Source organism: Onychostruthus taczanowskii, unplaced genomic scaffold (assembly GCF_017590055.1).
Source record: "Onychostruthus taczanowskii isolate IOZ18803 unplaced genomic scaffold, ASM1759005v1 scaffold89, whole genome shotgun sequence".
Lineage (NCBI taxonomy): Eukaryota > Metazoa > Chordata > Aves > Passeriformes > Passeridae > Onychostruthus > Onychostruthus taczanowskii.
Genome location: NW_024506882.1, coordinates 2,003,298 through 2,022,990, shown reverse-complemented (window position 1 = coordinate 2,022,990; position 19,693 = coordinate 2,003,298). Strand labels below are relative to the sequence as shown.

Here is a 19,693-nt window from a genome sequence, read left to right as displayed (position 1 = left end):
CCATTGCCTTCATTTATTTACAGGTGATACCAAAAATTGCTTTTCCCTTTACTGTCCCAGATACCAACAGCACACATTTGAAACCTCTCACATGTTACCACTGATTTCCTACCTTACAACACTTGGAAAATGTTAATATTAAACTGAAAAAAGTGTGCCAAGCAGCAGAGTAAAAATTAAGTGTGATTAGCTTTGCTATGGGACACCATTTCATCACCAGCTTGGTATCTGAGTGTTCTCCCTCCGTGGCAATCCTGGAATCCAAGAGATTGGGTCCTTTAGGCCCAGACAGAAAAATTTCTGTCTTTTCTTCCTAGTCCTTTAGGCCAGAAAGAAAAATTTCTTTGGCCAAAGAAGCCAAAGGCTTGGCCATGTGGGTCCAACATCCTGAAACCCAGGGTACACCCTCAGAGCCTGTGTGGCACCGACAGGGCACATCCAAAACCTCTGAAAGAAGGATCCTGTGAAGGCAAACACGAAGTTCCAAGGCGCTGAGGCCCACCAGCAGCAAGGTACAAAATCCAAATTGCTCTCGGAGACAAAACTGCCTCCAAGCTTCCCCTCAGCTTGACCACTGAGGCTGGCAGGGCCCGGCCACCCACGCTGCACCCAGGCATTTCCTGCAGCTCGCACAAACGCACCATCTCACGTCTGAGCTCAGCAAGATTCCCTCCAGCAGACACACTTTTACTGTTCCCGGCTGTTCCTCCGGCCCCGAGTGTTAGAAATGAAAGGGAGTTTGTTATGGAGCTGAGAAATCCGGGAGAGCACTGGGGTATTATGTTTGGGCGGTAAGGCATGTGAGCTGAGGTTGGTCTGGATGTTAATGTTGGCTTAACTGGCAATTTCCTTGATTTGTAGTGACTGTGTTGATAGGAAATACAGCTCAAGTTGCTCCGGTGCAAGGCAGCCAAGCCTTTCGTGTGGGATTATGCACACAATTTGCATTAATTCTGTTCTGCAACATCACAAACTACACTTCCCTTCTAGTGAAGTGTGCGGTCCTCAATAATATATAGCATTTCCAGCAGAGAAAGCTGGAAGCAAAGAGGGGTTTGTGTGTTGGAATGAGGCTGCTGCTGTTACTGGAGCGAGGATATTCCAAAAGATCTAATTCAACCCAGTAAGAACTTATCTTCTCCATTCCCATGTTTGTCTCTCCTCATGCATTAGACAGCTTTATATAGACGTGGAGGTGCTTTGGGTCCTTTTGTGCTCTCTCTTATTCCCGATGGAAAGGACCTTTGGAGAAGGAGAAGCTGGAGGAGATGGATCCATAAGACTTTTCTCAATACTGAGCAGACAAGCTCTGCAAACAGATGTTTTTGCCTCCCCCAAGGCTTGAGAAGTCTTTTATAAACACAGACCCAGGGCTGAGCGCACCCAGAGATCCCAGCAGAGCGTTCTTCCTATGCACCCCAGCACACAGCACAGTGCACTCAAGACGGTAAAAAACCCCTAAATCTTCCAAAAATCTGTCTGGAACTGGAGACAAAACGCTGTGCAATGATCCCAAGCCAGTGAAAACACAGGATCACCATCCTTGTTGTCCATGCAATCCATGGGTGTTCGGCTCAGAGGGATCTGGTTTCCAGTGCTGGCGAGAGCCGCAGGTGTCTGCGGGCAGCACAGGGAGGGGATCATCCCCCCTTGCTCCTCACAGGCTTCTCCCCAGCCCTACAATGCTCTCTTCAGGCAGAGCAGGGCTCACTTTGTGCCAAAACCTGTGGCACACGAGCCCCCAGAACCCATGGTGGTCCCTGTTTGTTCCTTTGGTGCCACCCTGGATCCCGACAGCCGCAGCCGTGACATTCACCCGTCTACCTGCAGCTCTGAGCACTTCCAGATGATGCTCCCAGCTCTTGGTTCCGTGTGTGCTTTGCCTTTGGGTTTTCTGGGTTTGGTTTGGGGTTTCTTTTCTCTGTTTTTGCTAACTTGAAGGAGTGCAGAGGTGAAAGACAATACATTTGTGGCTGGAAAGGAATTGACTTAAAAATAGAAAGATGAGTGGTATCTGATTTGGCAATTTGTGTCTAATCTGAACTCCTGCTGCCTGTCCCATTTGGAATAAATGCATTTATTAGATGAAAGCCCAGGGAAAACTGGTCCTTCACTTGTATTAGAGACTCTTTTTCAGTAAGTTAAAGGAGGCCCTTTCACACCCACATCTGCATTTGAAGTACAAATATAATCTGGCAGGACTTGTATCAACACGGAGGTCCCAAGCACAACACCACAGATGGGAAAGAACGTGTATTTATAAAACAGCATTCTGAAATCTTTTCCTCGCCCCTGTTATTCAAACAATAAATCACCCATGTTTCAGAACACTGGACTGGGGTTTGTGGTGGGATTTTCCAGCTCTCATTACTTCACACTGAAGAATCCCAGTTTTCCATTATCACAGCTCAGCCATTTTGTTTCTCTCTCTTTCTCCCTGCAGCATCCCAGCAGGAATTCCTAATCCCAGCGGAAAAACAAGAACCAGAATCCTGGTCCTACCTCACTTTCACTTTCAAGTGCAGGAAACTTCAACTCAAGCTTCTTAAGAGGCCTTGGGACAATTTTCCCAAAAAGTTGTTTAGACGGAAATACAGGTTAAAGCCGTGCTAAATTCAGTCTGAATGTTTTCTCTTATGAGGGACTTTATGGATGAATAATCAGAGATGAAAAGTGAATAATTCTTGAGGATTTCCTGCTTATTTTTCCAACTGGCATTAATCCCTGTTTAACAGATAACAGCTGAAATCCATTGGAAGTCTTGCATACACAGGACCCAGTGGAAATTTATGTGTAAACCAGACTTCATTTAGTATACATCTCATTGCAAAAATTCTGAATTTGCTTATCCACAGTACGAGGGTGCAGCCAGATTAAATTAATGACTGTTTTACTGTGTGGTTGTTTTAAATCCGCAGAGATGACTAAAATCCAGTTTCAAAGGAACAGATATCCTGGATGGGGAAAAAAAATTAGCAAAGCTTTGTTTTACCTGCCCTAATTTACAGCTTCCTACTTTTCCTGCATTCTGTTTGGGGAAACAATCAGCTTCTTTCAGGACAGAAATAAAAACACGAGGAATATATGCATAAAAGGAAAAACTAGTACAGATGTAGACTGTGGGTTAAGAGCTATTTATGCAGTATCAGAAGACTAAACCAGACTCTGGCCTGGCCATAAACTAAGCCCACGCCCTAAATGAGGTGCCAAGCCACAAAAAGCATTTGCGTCAACTGGGAATACAAGGAAAAGAAGGACTTCTAATTATAGGGCCTGGAAGCGGAAGCCGGGAGCGATGGGGAGCTGAGGCTGCGCCGTGTTTATCTGAGAGCTTCCTCCCCTCTGCCTGATCAGGCTTGGCCTGAGCTGGGACTGGAGCTGCTGATGGGACACCGAGTTCTGAGCTCCTGGCAGCCCCAGGGCAAATTAGAGAGCTGGGCAGCCCCACCACATCCTATTTATAACACCTCCCTAATTGCAGAGCTGTTGATTGCGTGCATATAAAGGAGGTCTGCATGGCTTGGAGCTTCACCAGGAGCTTCCCTACAGTTTTCAGAGGGTTTTCCACCTCCCCAAACTGAGTCACTGTGCCAGCACTCACTGAAGGACTCGACACCTTCAAGCTGTGTTGGATTTCTTTTCAAAACACCAAGGGCACAAGTGCTGGGAACCAGGCACACGTCTGTGTGGAGGAAATGTGGATCCATGGATGGACTGGATTTAGGAATGCAACCCTCAGATTTCCGTGCCCAGCCACGGAGAGACCAGTCCAGCCACTGCACCAACTCACTGCCTGTCCAAAAAGTGATTAAAAATATGAACCTCTCACACTTCAGATTGGAAATGTGAACTTGGATCCCACAGAAGGCTGGTACTGAGCTTTGGAGGTTCCCAAATTACAGGCTCAGAGCACTCAGGGGAACCACAGTGACTTAGAGCCACTCCTGGTTCAGTCCATGTGGATTTCTCCTTGCACTGCCACCTTCCACAGGCTCACTGGGACAGGATTCCTGTTCCACTGAGCTCCCTGGGCTCAGCAATTGCATTCAAGTGACAAAGTTTATATGGCCCATGGCTTTCTGAGGCATCTGGAACAGGAACAGCAGCTTTATTTATACCCACTCAACCCCTCTCCCAGGCAAGTGAAAATACAGCCAAACATCAGAGCTGCTCAAGCCCTGGCTACTCCCAAGTGGACCATGTGCTGCAAGTTACAAAACTGGGTCTCAAGAAACCTTAACTAAATAATGAAATTCTGATTTTAGCAAAATTCACCGCAAAATAAACGCAAGCACGTAAAGATTTAATGTAAATATTTTTAAAATCCCAAGAAGTCAAAAGAAAGAGAAGCCAAATGAAGTATTATTTTGTGAATAAATAACTCACTATGACTCTTGCAACTCCTAAAATAATCCATGGCTACAGCTCTTCCTTCACAACCAACCCAAAATGCAATTCTTGATCAAGCAATCAATCATCAAGGATTCCTCCTTCTGGTGACATGGGACACAGGGACACAACATTTATAACTGCAACTCATCAAGCTGCCTTGATTTCCATGTATTTGTCTTCCAAGGCAATAATTCAAGTTGAAAACCAGAAGAAAATTAAGAGAAAAACTGAAGAATTATTCTGTCATTAAGTAATAACAGCTTGATTTACTCTACAGAAGTGTTTTCCTGCCCACTTTCTCTGATCAATGGGAAAAAACTTGTGCAGAGATGTTCCAATTTCACCCTCTTTAACTATTAACTCAAGGCCACCGTCACGTTTCAATACAGAACATTAAAATAATCAGAGCAATTTCAGGTCTGTTAAAGGTGCAGTCAGGCATCCCAAAGGGGACACAGTTTAATCTGTTTTACTGCTGGCCCAACATTAATTTTCTTGTTATTAATGGGTGGAAAATCTCTTTTGTAGCCAAGGAAGCGTAATTATTTTAAATTTTCAATGTCTTGCACTTCACAGCTCTCAGCTGCCAAGCTGGCAGGAGCAACACTTCTGAAAAGCAGATCATTTATTTACCACATCTAAAAGAAAAAAAAGAAACCCAGATATTTATAAACAGCACCATTTTTTACCCGTTTACTAATTGAGAATCTTATTTGTAAACTTTCCTCTTTGACACTAAAATTGGAAGGTACCTGCCCCATCCTATCGATTTAAAAGCTGGTCCTACTCCCAGACTGAGTGTGGATTTAGCTATAGCTACAGAAGTATTTTAATCACTGTAATTTCAGTTTTTTAAGGGTTTTTATTGAAAAATATTGTGTCTTTTGCTCCCCTCTAGAAGGGTGAGAAGCCAGGATCGAGTCCTGCAGCTGGAAATCCCCTCTATGCTGCATTTGAGTGTAGAAAAAAGCTTTTATTGGGAAAAGCTGTCCCAGGAGAAGACCACCAGGAAGCTTAGGTAACAAATGTCCTTTTCAGAGGCTCTAAGGCTACTCACTTGCCTTAACAAATTGGAAGCCGAAGCAGAAGCCCTAAAAAAATCCAAGGGGATAATTCTCATCTTTCCTGGCTGCCCACAGGGTTTGTTGTACATATAGTTCTTGGCAGTGCAGCCTGACAGGGAAACGAGGCACAAACCTTCCAAAAACAGGAGTGAATGATTTAAACAACCTTTGAACAGACATGAAAATTTATACATGAAAATTTATATAACTTGCCTCCCAAACCAGACACAGAAAATGGAGATATTTGTATGGATGCTGCTGGAAATCCCACCTGGAGCCCAGGAGGCCAAGTCCAGCTTGACCACAGCAGGAATTCCCACAGGAACTGGGATCCCAGCACAACCCCCTGCTCTGGTGGGCTCAGAAGCTCAGCCCAGCTTCCAAAATGATTCATTATTGGTCTGCATCACTCGAGGCTCCCATGGAAAGTGGAATTCCAAAGGAAGAGCAGCAGTGTCCACATGAAAATGTCCTGGTGTCCTCCAACACCAAACTCAACACTTGAACACCAGGACTCCAGAATTATTGATCATATCTAAAATTTAGGGCTGATTTTACTACACTTTGTCTCACCTATAAATTGTGAAAACATCTCTACAGGTTTTCATGTTCCACTTATTCCCACATTGCATCCTCGAGGCCTTGTGCCCAAAACACACCTTCCTTGGGGAGCCCAGAGGATCTGGCCCTTCCTCCCCTCTGCAGGGGCAGCAGGAAGAAACTTCAAGGGCTAAAAGAACAGACTGTCCTCTGTCTGTGGAGAACTTGCCCAAGTGTAGACAACAATGTATTTAGCAACTCAGCTTTAGCACAAATAAAACATCTATACTTTGCTTTTAAATGTGGTGAAGACAACTGAAATAAAGCTGCAGCCCAGTGGACTTTAAAATTACCCTCAAAAGGACAAATAACAATTCCTGTAGTATGGAGAGATGTGGATCATTTACACACAAGTTGGTTTTCATTATCACAGTTCATAAAGGCATTTACAACTCTGATTTGCACAAGTGAAGAGAGGATTCTGCTCATTTTTAACACAATAAAAACCTATAAAGGGATCCTCCCAAAATTCAGGCCTGAGCACCTGTGCAGTCCCTGTGCTGAGACACAATGGGATTAAGGGGTTTATCAGCCCCAGAAAGTAAAATTCTCAGTGAATCAGGGCAGTGCTCCTTGTTTGCCTCCCCAGCACAGCACTGCAGGCACTGTGTGCTGGTCACTGCCTGGAATTAGGAGTCAAAGTGGGGTTTCAGAGCAAGCAGCCAAGGACAGAATCAAAAGCCACCTCTTGTTTTGTTCTCTGTAATGAGCTCAGCCTGACTGCCAATGACCACTGGAGAATGAGCTGGGATGATGTTACAGCCCTGGCTTCAAACAAAATCCTGCCTTGATGTTCAGTAAAGAGCTCACAATCCTGGGCTAAGTGCTGCTCTCACTGGAGAAGAGTTCTCTGCTGGTTTGTCCCCATCCCTCCTGCAAACCTCACACAGCATCTGCAAGCAGCCAAAAATAACACCACTTAAAGAAGTGTTTTGCCATTAAACACCATTTGATCTAAGTGTCACTCTCTAAGTTATTGTCATCCCAATACCTGAGCAAACCAAAGAATTTGAACATAATAGAAGTATCCAGCAATTGGCAAAAATATCCTTCCTTTTGAAAAATAACAAGTTAATTTGGTTTTGCATAAACATTCTGCTGCCTTTTAAATTTACACAATCCTGGAAACTCTCTTAAGGAAGCATTTAATTAATATCTAGTTACCATTCTAATTTAAGCAACTGTATTTATTTCACTTATTTATTTCATTTAATTAGCATTGCTCCATTTTAGGTATCATCCTTCTTCCAGAGCACAAAGCAAAATGACTGCTCTGGAACTGAGGATTCTCAGTTCACTGCACAGAGCTCCATGAAAAAATCCCTTCCAAGAAAATCCAGGCAGATGAGAATACAGCTTTTCTGTCACAAAACCCCAGTGAACAGCTCTGCACTGTTAAGGAGTTCTGACACAACAGATGGGGTGTCAGAATGACACCAACTGGTCAGCAAAAGTGAAAACATAAATGACAGACATTTAGTTTTATTCTCTGAAATGTGACTTGACCCTCCTAATCTTCCTGGCATTTGCTACATCTTAGAAATTGTTAATTTAGGCACTGGAAGCTGTTGATTCCTGACCATTTCCCTGAGTGCTGCTGCCATCAGCCAGAACATTATTTATCTGCAGATAATGAAATGTTAATTGTTAGATTAATAAGATCAATTAATACACAAGGTTTGTAGCTGTCCCTGCTGCCCACAGTGACTGTTCATTTATAAAGAGAAAGGAGAGAAACAGGTACTTTTGAGGAGTTTCTTACAAGTATTTTCAGATTTTAGTTGGTTTCACTCAGGAGAGAGGGTAAGATCACAAACTCTTCATTAGCAAAGAAATAATAAGTTACTTTAAAAACCAATTAAACTATTTTATTTCTGTATTCAGGGAGGACTACAATTTAATCAATGTGCTGATCCTCTGGATACCTGAGGATCACAACCACGTGGCAGGAAGATCCCAGCAGACAGGAATTCCTCAGCAGTGGAAGAGGGGCTGAATCTCCTTCCTCCTACCACAGTGAAAGAGTTGCTACAGTTTGAAATTTCCAGAAAAGACAAATGACCCATCCTACACTCTGCAGAGCAGGTCACCTGCAGTGTCCCAGTGGGACCAGCAATCCCTCCAAAGCCAGGGGACAAATTCCCATGGGATTTCCTGCCTTGTCTGCACCCATCCCAACAAGCAGAAGAATCTCTTACCACTGGGGTTGAAGGCCATGCAGCAAATGGGCTTCTCATGAGCAGGGAAATGGGCCACGATGCCATCGCTGTCCGAGTCCTCACTCACCAGCACCTGGGGACACAACACAGCCCAGATCAGAGAAAAAACACTCCAGAGGGAAAATCCCCATTTCCTGACCCAGGGATTGCTGGGTAAGGTGTCACATTCACAGTGTACCTGCCTCAACAGCAACAATCCTGGAACTCCCTCACATACAGACATGAGAGCTGCTCTAACAACCAGAAAGGATTATCCACTCTATGCCTGGAATTCCTAGTCATTTATCCTATTTATTTCCTATTTCATTTATTTCCTATTTATTTATCCTATTCAAATTAGGGAAAAATAGAAAAAATAGTCCTGTCTTTTTCCATGAATTATAGCTGACTGCAAAAGGGCTCACTACACCGTGCTGTGCAGGAAGCTCCATCTGAGGTTTCCAATAACAAAATTACATCCTAGAAAAAAAAAAGAATATTTAACCCTTACATAAATCAGTATTTTGATCCCAAGTACATAAGGTAAATAAGTGGAAGATCAGATCAAACCCCAGAGAGTGGGTTTGCTTTCCAGGAGTCCCCCAGCTGGGAACAGCACAGCTTCCATCCTGCTGTCAGTGGTGCTGGAATGGAGAGATCTGGATTTCCAAAGGATGCAAGGAATGCCCAGGGCTGGGAGTGTGGATACATTGTGGAATTTACAGTTAACATGAATTTTCTCTGACTTGAAACTGCCTCACTCAGTATGAGGTAACACTATTACAAAATTGTTACCAAAAAATCAGGCCCTCATAAAATACCTTCTTGTGAACAAAAAAGGAATTAAAATACAGCAGAGAGTTTTCACAGCACAGGGAAATTCAGTGGAAAAGGAAATACCTGGACTGAGATCTGTGTTGTGCAGCAGTTTCTGGGGCAGGGGACAAAAGATAAGCTTTGGTGTTTTAAACAAAAGCAAATTTGAAGCTGATAAAACTCCAGGGCCGGTCAAACTAAAGCTGAGTGTGAGGACATACAAAGGGACAAAATAGCTAAGTTTAATTGCATGAAAAAGCAAAGATATTCCTAGATTTGTAGAACAGAACCAGAATCTGTGTGGACAAAACCATGCAAGAGCTGTAGGAGTGTTTTATTCTTTGATTACATCATCCTAAAAGCTGAATTAAGTAAAACAAAAATAAAGATCAGTCAGAAAAGGACTTGACAAAGAGGGTTTTGTGGTGAGCAAAAACCATCTTCTTACTGAGACAGTGCAAAACCACCCTGAATAATTTGTCTGCCTCTTCCAAAATAATCTGCAAGGTTTTTAATACTTCCTATCCCAAACAGATATCAAAATCATTTGAAGTTATTTTTCCACTCAGAAGACCAGGAATCCTCTCCAGGCGTTTGGAGCAGGGCTGGAGGAGCCTGGCTGGGCTGGGCTGGGCTGGCAGAGCCCAGAGCTCTGGCACCTCCCAGCTCAATTATGGCTTTGCTCTCCTCGTCAGCATTTCCTGCAGCTTCCAGAACCACCAAGCCAGAGGGGCTGGAGATCTTCTGAGGGCTTTGCAGAGGAGCACAGCTCTCCCTGAGCCAGGGAACCTCGGGCACTGCCAGCCATCATCATCAGCTCCCACTCCCAGGGAGCTGGGCTCAGCCTCAGCACTCTGCTCTAATTAAAGAGAAATGATAATGACAAATGAATACCATAAACCAGCTTCACAAAGAATTTTTTTGCAGGTCTTGCCTGTTAAATAAGAATATTCAATGAGAAATGTGTAGGTATCACAGGAGCTAAGTCATTGCTAGAAACAGGTATACAGGATATTTCATATGCAGCCTCTTCTACAGGAGTAATTCAACATGGCTTTATTTGAGGAAAAAAATAAAAATGATAAATGCACTGCTGTTATCACCCCTGCAGAATAAACCCCTGTCCAACAGGCAGGAGCACTGGATGGCAACCTGACCCTTAAGTATTTTTCCTCTGGAAATATGATACAAAGCAAAAAGTCACAATATCAAAAACTGCAAAACACCTTAGACTTAGGAACAGACTTAGAAAACTTGAGAACTCAAAAAAGTCCAAATCTCTATTTGTATGTGATGTTAACTGATCCCATGCTTTCAATTATTTTGTCATTTACTACTTAAAAATATATTCCTGGAAAAAAAATACTCCAAAAAGAGTTTTTAAAGATTTCCCCTTTCCCTATAAAAGCTGATTATCTGGTACAGCAAACCAACCTTTGCAGATTCAAATTCAAGTATGTTCATCTCCTGTACTAACCAAGTAAAGCAAAATAAAAGCCAAAAAAACCAACCACAAAAGCACCTTTATCACTCAAAAATTTGGAAATCTTGGGCAGTGGGGAATGTGACACTCAGGGCTCCTTTCTCAGCACCCGTGGGTGTCACTGCCTCTGACAGAATGGACAGAACTGGCTTTGGGAACACACAAGGAAGCAACACTTGCTTCTGTGTGGAAAGATGAAAAAAATGTTCTTCCTCTTTTTAAAATCAGCATAAAAAAATAGATACTTTAGGAACAGAGAAAAGTGCTTTTTTTAAATAACCAGTCCATTGAAATCGTCAGGATTTGCCAGGTCTTCCCTTTGCTCTTCTGCACTGCACTTGGGAATAACAAATATCACTTTTCACAATTCCAACACTACAAAGGAAGGAGGAAAAAAATTGACTTAACTCCATCATCAACCAAATATCCCTCACAAAGATGCACCAAACCAAAGCCTGGTTCCCATCCCAGCTCAGAGCTTGCACAGCTTTAAACCCCAGAGTGATTTCCCTTTTTTACACAACTCCAGGAAATCAAAACTATGCTGATCCAACACCCGGTGCTTTAGGAACATCAAACCAGCACCACCAGCTTCTCCAGCCAGCTGAGGATTCCGTGCCCCTGAAAACAGAATTGGGAATTTTTCCTGGAAATCAAACCAGAGGGACAATTTCCCTAATAACACACGCAGGGGCTGTCGGAGAGCTCGAGGGAAGCAGTTCATTCTGCCTCCCAGAGCCTGCAGAGCCCACAGGAATCCCAAGGCTGCAGTTTTTTCCCTCCCAAACAGGCTTCCTTCTCCAAGGTAGTGGCCTCTAACCACTCTGCTAAAAAACCTTCCAAAGTCTCTCATTGAGAGAGGTTCAGAAATCTCAGCATGGCTCTGGTGGTCCCAGAGCCACTGAGCTCCAGCAGGATCCTCCTTGCAGATCTCCCAACAAGAGACCAACACTGAGACTTTTCTACCAAGGCTCCTCGTGAACGAGCCCTCAGCTGCTCCTGATGCCCAAAAATATTTTATCAAGAGCTGCAGCAGGATTTTCCCCAAAGCTGCCCAGCCAAAGAGCCCGTGGCTGGATGTGCTGAGCCAAACCAACTCCCAAAGCAGCTCTGTTACAGCAGAACTCTGAAGTTTGTCAAAGATTCACCAAATCATCTTTATCTCACCCCAAAAGAGGAGACAAAGCTCTGAGGGCAGGGTTGCATTTAGTACCAGCCAGCAGTGTTTGCTGCCAGGGCAGGGGAGAACTGCAGCCAGAGCTTTTTCTGCTATGCCATATTTTCCTTCCTCTGTGGTATTTTCAGTACTGCTGAGCAGAAGCCACTTGTAATTATGACTTTAATTATTTTAATCTTTAAAGGCAAATTACACCACTTATCCCAGTGGAGACATGTTTTTAAATAAAACATGAAAGTAACACAAATAAAAATGGACCCAAATCTAATCAAGCAGGTCCTACTCTTAATACAATTAAGAAAAGACTAATCCCATCATCATAAAAACAAATAGGTTTGGCAATAATTATAAATATGAATATTGTATAACAAATATTTGCTGTACACTTGAGATCCCCAATGCTTTAAAGAGCTGGAGTTTGATTCACAAGGAGCCTCCCCCAAGTTACAGCCAAGGTCAAACTTCAGTGGAAAGGGGCTAAAAGTGATAGATCTGTGGCATTAACTACTGCACTCCTTTTAATAGAATCCAGCATAAACTCAAACCAGCCTCACGCTCAGCCTGAACCATTTATCTGAGACAAAAATGTCTTCTTGACAAAAACCAGATCTCCTTTAATAAAAGTGAGGCAGACAGTATTATGCTCTGAGGGAATCCTGTTGCTCTTTTTATATTTATATATAAAAAGAATTCTTCTGTAATACACAGAGATATAAAAAGTGAAGAAAATTGAGGCCAAATATCTGTGCATCAGGACATCACATCAGCCTTTGCCAAAGCTGCTCCTAAAATAAAAGCCCTGGTGTTAATGACCAGTGGAATTATGTCTGCAGTTAAAGTTTTATTATTGAATATGCTTCACTCTTTGAGCTTCTTTTTGCTTCAGACCAAAATTTCACAATTCCTGCTCCCGATAAGCATCTTGATTTGGTTCAATTGCTATCAACTCCTCACCAAAAGAAAATGAACTTTGGAAACTGCGGCTGCTTTTTTCCCAAAAATTCCTCTTTAATGCAATAAAAACTTAATAGGGAACAGGGAGGAAAAAAAAAGCCCTGATTACATTTTAAAACATAAATAGATCAACATGTTATCTTATTTTGCTGAGCTGTTTTGAAAACATTCCCTCCAATACTGCAGAGCTGTGGATGAGCTGCACGGTGAGATTTCATCACCCACAGCCCTGGCGAAGGCACCCAGCACTGAGTTTTGGGTTTTGAACTGGCCACATCTTTCTCTGTCAGCCAACTGCTAGATGTTGAACAGATTTACATTCTGCCCCAAAACTGGTGACTTTTGAGCAAGGTCATTATTGCAGCCTGCACGTGGGTGGCCCAGTGGATGAATTAATTAAGAATACAGAAACAAAGGTCGAAAGAAAATAATTTTTCTTTCAAACCCAAGCCAATAAAGTCTTACACGTTTAATTCCAATTACTGAAAAAGAGGACATCTGTACAGCTTTAGGTTTATCCATTTCAACTAATTAAGGGATTCAAATAAATAGTCCTTCCATCTAACTGAAAAGTTTGCTAACACTTCATTAGAAGGAAGTTTAAACAAGCACACAACCTTGTTAACATATTTTGGTTTACCACAAAGTTACTTGGGCATCTCGATAATTATTTTTATTCCTTTTACAAATATCTCCTGACAGCCAATGTCAATAATTCTGCATTCCTCTGCATTTATTTAATTACCTCATAATTCAAATTTTCTTAAAGTAGCACCAATTCTGAAAGTAGGAGCTATCACATAAACAACTGCTGGGGATGAGAGTTTACTACAGTATCTACATTCATAAGGTTTATTAAAAATGCTTTCCCTACAGATTTAATCCTGCAAGATTACATTTGGAGAGTTATTTGGTCTTAAATTGTGGATTTTTCTGTGGTGAGTTTGCATTTCACCCTCTGCCACGGCAGCACAGGGCAGTGAACGAGACACATCGAGCTCCCTCTCACATCCCTCATATTTAATGCCTTTGAAATAGGAGAAATTATTAAAAATTAGTGAAAATTATAGTTAGTCCTCTTGGTTTGTGTCCAACACGTCCCTTCATCACCCTCCTGGCACAGAAATTGTTATATTTGTACATATGCACAGAGCAGCTCAGACCATTTCCAGAACCTGTGCACTGTGTTGGAAATAACTGAAAAAGTACTTGGATCATTAATTTGCAAAACTTTAGACACATTTATGTAAAAAAAAAAAATGCTTCCCCACTCAAAAAAAAGTTCTTATTTCTCCTCTAAAATTATTTATTTGCCTGCCTTAGATTTATTGCTGTCTTCCATTTTCTTTCTCTTTTTAAAACAGATTATTTTTTTTTTAACTGTATCTTATCTTACAGGCATATTTTATTACTTGGAAAATGTATCTATCACTGCAACACCCAAATTCTTAGTCAGGCTGTGCAGGTGATAGAAATCTTTATTGACCTGAAGGAGGTGAGGTATTTATTTTATATTAAGAGGGCACTGATGATAGGAAAATAATTCCTCCCTGCTTCTGAAATTGCCCTGAGCTGTGACAAGGCTGGAACTCGTGTGAGCACACACCAACCCCTGCTGAATGGGATTCAGGGCTTCCCAAGTGCTCATTTAGCCCAGAAAATACTTGGCTGGAATTTTAAATTCAGGGTTTCTCAGTAAGAGGAGGAAGAGCCTGATGGGAACAGCCATGAACATCCCAAACCAGCAGGAAGGGTTTGTTGACTCCACTCAGAACTCTTCTTTTCAGGAATCTGAAAACTGGGGGTATAAAACAAGGAAAAATCCTTTCACTGAGAGTGCTTCAGCACTGGAAGAAGAGTTCCCCCAAAGAAAGTGGAGTCCCCATCCCTGGGAGGATTCAAAAACTGAGCAGGTGTGGCAATTTGGATCCATGGGAATGGCAGGATTCAAAGTCTGGCCTTGATGATCCTGCAGGTGTTTTGCAAATGTAATGATCCTCTGAATCTGTGATTCTATAAACCAGTAACTTCAGAAAAACCTCTGAAACAGACAGTGACCCTACAACAGAGAGGATTTAGCATCACCAGCCTGTCCCACCAGCCAAAGTGAGGATGGAGCTCAGGTCACCACTACTCTCAAACTGATTTTCCACAGGAGAGTAAACCAAAGTCAGAGATTCTGGGCACAAGGAGCTCAGAGCAGTGCCTGCTGCAGCCCAGGGCAGTGAGCTCAGCGAGATTCTCACCTCCTTCAGAGGTCAGAGGTGCTAAAACACTTCCCTGAATCCTGCCCCAAACCCAGCCAGGTCACCCAGCCAGCACAAAGTGCCATCCACACTGGCATTCCTTGCAGGAATTCTCCTGCCAGCACACAGCATCGCATCCCTGCCAGGCTCCTGGGACACGCCAAGATCCCTGCCACAAGCAGGATCTACCAGCTCACATCTGCACAAAAACTCACAAAAACTCACATTTCCACTGCAAACAGAGCTGCAGGCACAGGAAAAGACTCAGAGGGACTGGGGGCACCCAGGACACCCCTGACAGGAGAAGGTTCTGTACTGGCAGTGTGGAATGACCACGTACAAAGTGCATTTATTTATTTTAAATCAGCTTTCTTTTTGCCAGAGGGACATTTCAGTAAGAAAAAATTGTTTAAAAAATCTCCTGCACCATGAAACTCTAACAATGCAAAAGGAAGGTTATTTTCTTGTTTTCCTGGAAATAAATATAATTCTGAAAGCAAATTGCAGCACTGGAAATAAATGATATCATTTAACAGCATTTAAAATCTTCAGATCACAAAAATATGAATGCAATACACACAATTAGGATATCCAACTTCCTAGAGGTTCAAGAAAAAACTTATTTTCCTAGAGCTGATGGCTTATTTATGTAAGAGCAGCAGGGTTTGGACAAGACAAACGTTATCATTTTACAGCTCCTCTCCTGGAGTGCCCTTTAGGCTTTGATAGCTCCCTACTATTGTCAGGGTCAGAGGACAAGTTCATAAAACCTCTAAATCATATATAACCAGCCTTAAAAACCTAAGATCTATCATTTTTTTCCCCCTAGGCCCATGCAGAAGAATCAAAGCACAGACAGCAACCAGCAGAAATAATGACCACATTCAACAGCTTCATCAGAAATTTATGAAGTCAAATTTGTCTTTTTTTCTTTCCTTGTTGTATATGAAGAGCCAAAAGATTTTTTTTCCTGGAAACAAAAACAAATCCGAACAGCCAACAGAATCATTTTAAGACCTGATTCTAAGATCTTAATTTTTTTTTTCCATTATCTTCTTTCTTTTATTTCAATTTTGGAAGAAAATGTCTGCACTGTTTTATGAACAATTCCCTTTTAATGAAAATTGCTTGGCTAAATAGTTCCAAAATTAATTCTCAGGGAACAACCATAACAAAGTTTTTCTTTGTTTTGTTATTTTTTCAAGTAAAAGATTCTATTTTCCTGTCAAGAAAAAAAAAAATAAAATAACTTGGCTAAATATTGGACTTCTGATGTGTCCTTAATACCTCACTAACTTACCTGCAACGAGCATCATAAAGATAGGGAAAAACAAGAAAAAAATTGAAGTTTTTTTTGTTTTAACTTCAATAAATGTGACCATGAGAAAGAAAAATCTCACAGACTAGTTACAGAATAATGAAGTGCGTGGGAGTTCTGCATAAACACTGATTCCAGGACCAGCCACTTTAAAATTAAATGAGTGGCAGAAACAAACAAAAAAAGACATGGATATCTTCTCTGTCATAAAGACAGGAAAATCCAGCAATTTAAAAATTGTCTGATAATGGTGTGGAGTTTGTAACAAAAGATTTTTCCTGATGCACTGCACTTTGTATTATTATATACAGTAAATTTAAGATTATAAAACAGTGCAAATGCCTCACAAACCAGCATTGTGCTCAACTGCATTTGGGATCTACATAAAATTATAACTTTTACCCTTCACACCCAACTTCTCCCATCATTTATTTTAGCCTGGAATTCAACCATTCCCCCCATTCCCAAACAACCCCACATTCCAGCCCCGTTCTGTATTAATAAGGATCATCAGACTCCATCTCCACTTCCACTGATCAGCATCAATCAATGTCAATTAGGAACAAGTGTCGGGGAGACAAAATGTGACACTTCACACTTGATCTTGTCAAAGTGTCACATAAATATGCTGCAAGGACAATATATATTTTGGCTGCGTTTCAGTCCCAAACAGGATTTTATCCCAGCTCTGTGGGTCTGTAAAATTCCCCGCCCCGGCGAAACTCCGGTTTCTTTTTCACTCCCAACAGCACAAAAAGGATTTCCCTGGGATTGTGGTGGCCTGGCTGCGTGCACACTGTTACCTGTCCCTCTGCCACGGTCTCGGTGTCGATGATGGTGACAATGCCAGGCACCAGGGGACTCCTGCGGAGGTTGCTGTGAGCCAGGATTTCCTCCTCGGTGGCTCCCGACGGCAGCGTCCCCGTCAGCTGGGTCACCACCTTCCCCACCATTGTCAGCCCAGTCTTTATTGTCTGCAAAAAAGGGCAAAAAACTCCTTCAAATGATGTTCAGGGTTCAGCTCAGGTTCTTTCTGGAAGTGGATTTTTTTTAGGAGTGGTGTATCAGCTGCAAAAGGCTGCAACAAAACAGCTTGAAAAAATTTGGCGTCCTAGCAAACGGAAGAATTCACCTTTCTTTTGGAAGTCAATTATGCCAAAGCACTATTGAAAAAAGAAGTATTTTAATGTTCAAATAATTTAAAGCGTTTGTATTTTAAGTATTCCAGTGCTGGGGTTTTTTTTAAATTTGGTTTTAGTTACTCCCATAGCATGCATGGTCAGAAGGATCAAAGACGAGGCCACGATGGGTGTGAGGAGGGTACTGCTCACACTAAACACAAACAGTCCCTCAAGCTGACAGAGTTTTGTCTTCTGCACTGTGCAAGAGAGTAAGAATTTGTCTTTTGTTACATCTGACACACTCATTTTTTTACTCAGTAATTAAGCATTAAAACTAAATATGAGACTCAAATCCAGGAAAATTAAAAATGCCACCCTCGAGGTCCTGGAACTCTCAGGCACATCCCAGCACAAGGAATGGGACTTTCCAGGCTCTGCATGTTTCCCAGACATGGGCTTGAAAACACATTCACTGCACCAGCTTTTAGCAGCTAAAGATGCTGAAGATTATTTTTATTTTGCTTTATTTTATTTGGAGAAAGAGACAGAGTAGACACAGTAGGAGAAATGCAGGCTGAAAGAAAAACAAGCCCAACTACAACTTTAAATATTTTCTCCTTGAACCAAGGACTGTGCCTTATTTGCCTGTAAAGAATTGAGCAGATTTATTATGCAATATAAATAAGAAATAGCAAAAGAGATCAGAATGGAATGACACTGTAACAAGCCAATTCTTAACTAAAAAGACAAGCTAAGCTGCCTGCTAAATTGAAAAGGAAAAAAATGTCCAGATCCCAAGCTGAAACCAAGAAGCAGCCACAAATCAATTGCAACTGCTTTGTTTAGTGCTAAAATCTCAAACTGCAGTGATTAGAAAACACATTAGTGTTCATCAATTAGCAGCCAAACGTTTGTTTTAATAATTCATGGGAAATGACTTACACAAAGTCTGTTAGTGTGTTGTCAGGAAAGCCTCTGAAGGGCCAACAGCAGCAGGCGCCACACGGTATCGATGGCCATGGCCAGCCAGGAAGGCTGATTAACCTCTGAGATGCCTCTGCTGATGGACTCACCCCATTAATGCTAATGGAGATACTTCCACTTAAAATCGAGCCAGGCCTTTAGCACAGCAATGGCTTTGGGGGTTTAAAGTCTTTAGTAATATCCTGCCATTTGTTTCTTGTTATTTCTTTTTATACCCGGCTACGGCAGAGGAGAATAAAACGGGTTTTAACAGTGGCGGACTCGGGAGGCTGGGAGAGGTAACATAAAGCAGATATTGACAGCTGAGGAATAAACCTAAAATAGCCCCAGTGCCATCACAGGGATGCATTCCAGCTCTCCTGGCAAAAACTGACAAGGCAGTTTTTTGGCCAATAGCTAAAATCCTAGAAAATGATTTGTTCTTAGTTTATAAGGCAGGGAGGAGAAAGCAGAAAATGCTACATGGCAAAATACCTGTGCAAGGGAAAAGGCCAAAAACTGTAACTGACCTGTTGTAGAAAATATCTTCAATATTTATAATGAGAGCAATGGGATGGCAAAGTACCAACCGTAAATTTACAGCTCTCTAGAAGAAAATGACCAGTGTGGGCCTGCAGCAGGGAGAGGTGTGCAGAGATGTGGCCAAGGCCATTAGCTCAGAAATATCAGTGCAGAACCATTACAGCACTTACTGCTGCTGTGTATATTTGCAAAAACTTCTGGGGTAATCTTTAACCTTTCCCATGCCATATCAGCTGTCCCTTCCATCCATTAGGGCTAATGACCTTGCTCTCACATAAGCTGTTAGTCCTCATTAAGAAGTTATCAGGTAACAAGAGAAAACAGATGCAGCCTTTGCTAAATCACTTTACCAGTACAGGATTAAAAGATATGGAGAAGGAATCAAGCAAGGGAGTTATGAGGTGACAAGGACTTGGTTTATAATTTGATGCGAGACGTGTGACAGAGCAAATACATTTTAAATGAAATGGGTTCAAGTTTGCACTGTCCCAGTCCCTTTGTCACTGATGGGAACCCGCCAGTGAAGTCTGCTGATAAATAAAATGAAAATACTTGATCCAGTTTCTTTTGTAACCAGTGATCCACAGTGTGCAGAAACACACATTATTGATATGCTCATGTGTACCCTATCTACTTCAAAATATGACTGTTCACATCTATTTGAATATAAAGAAATACATATATTTAATTAAAATCGATGTATACCCTCATACCTCATTTAATTGAAAAGCAAGTACAACTTTAATTAGATGAAAAGAATTAAAATGCACCATTCAGTGCCTGTTAGGATGCTTTGTTCCAACAAAGGCCTTGCATCC

The 19,693-nt window shown here is 41.9% G+C and overlaps 1 protein-coding gene across 12 annotated transcripts in view; it reads right to left on the bottom strand.

The window, feature by feature from the left end:
• Nucleotides 1-19,693, bottom strand: part of BCAS3 (BCAS3 microtubule associated cell migration factor) — a 300,833-nt gene that overhangs the window by 229,669 nt on the left and 51,471 nt on the right. For all 12 annotated transcript variants that reach the window (XR_005954169.1, XM_041425421.1, XM_041425419.1 and 9 more), the window contains 2 exons: nt 17,052-17,222; nt 8,255-8,348 (listed from right to left, as the gene is read on the bottom strand). Coding sequence is in view for 11 of the 12 variants with exons in the window: in XM_041425421.1 (XP_041281355.1) it covers nt 8,255-8,348; nt 17,052-17,222 (265 nt within the window). In the remaining variant the exon portion in view is untranslated. The remainder of the gene's footprint in view (nt 1-8,254; nt 8,349-17,051; nt 17,223-19,693) is intronic.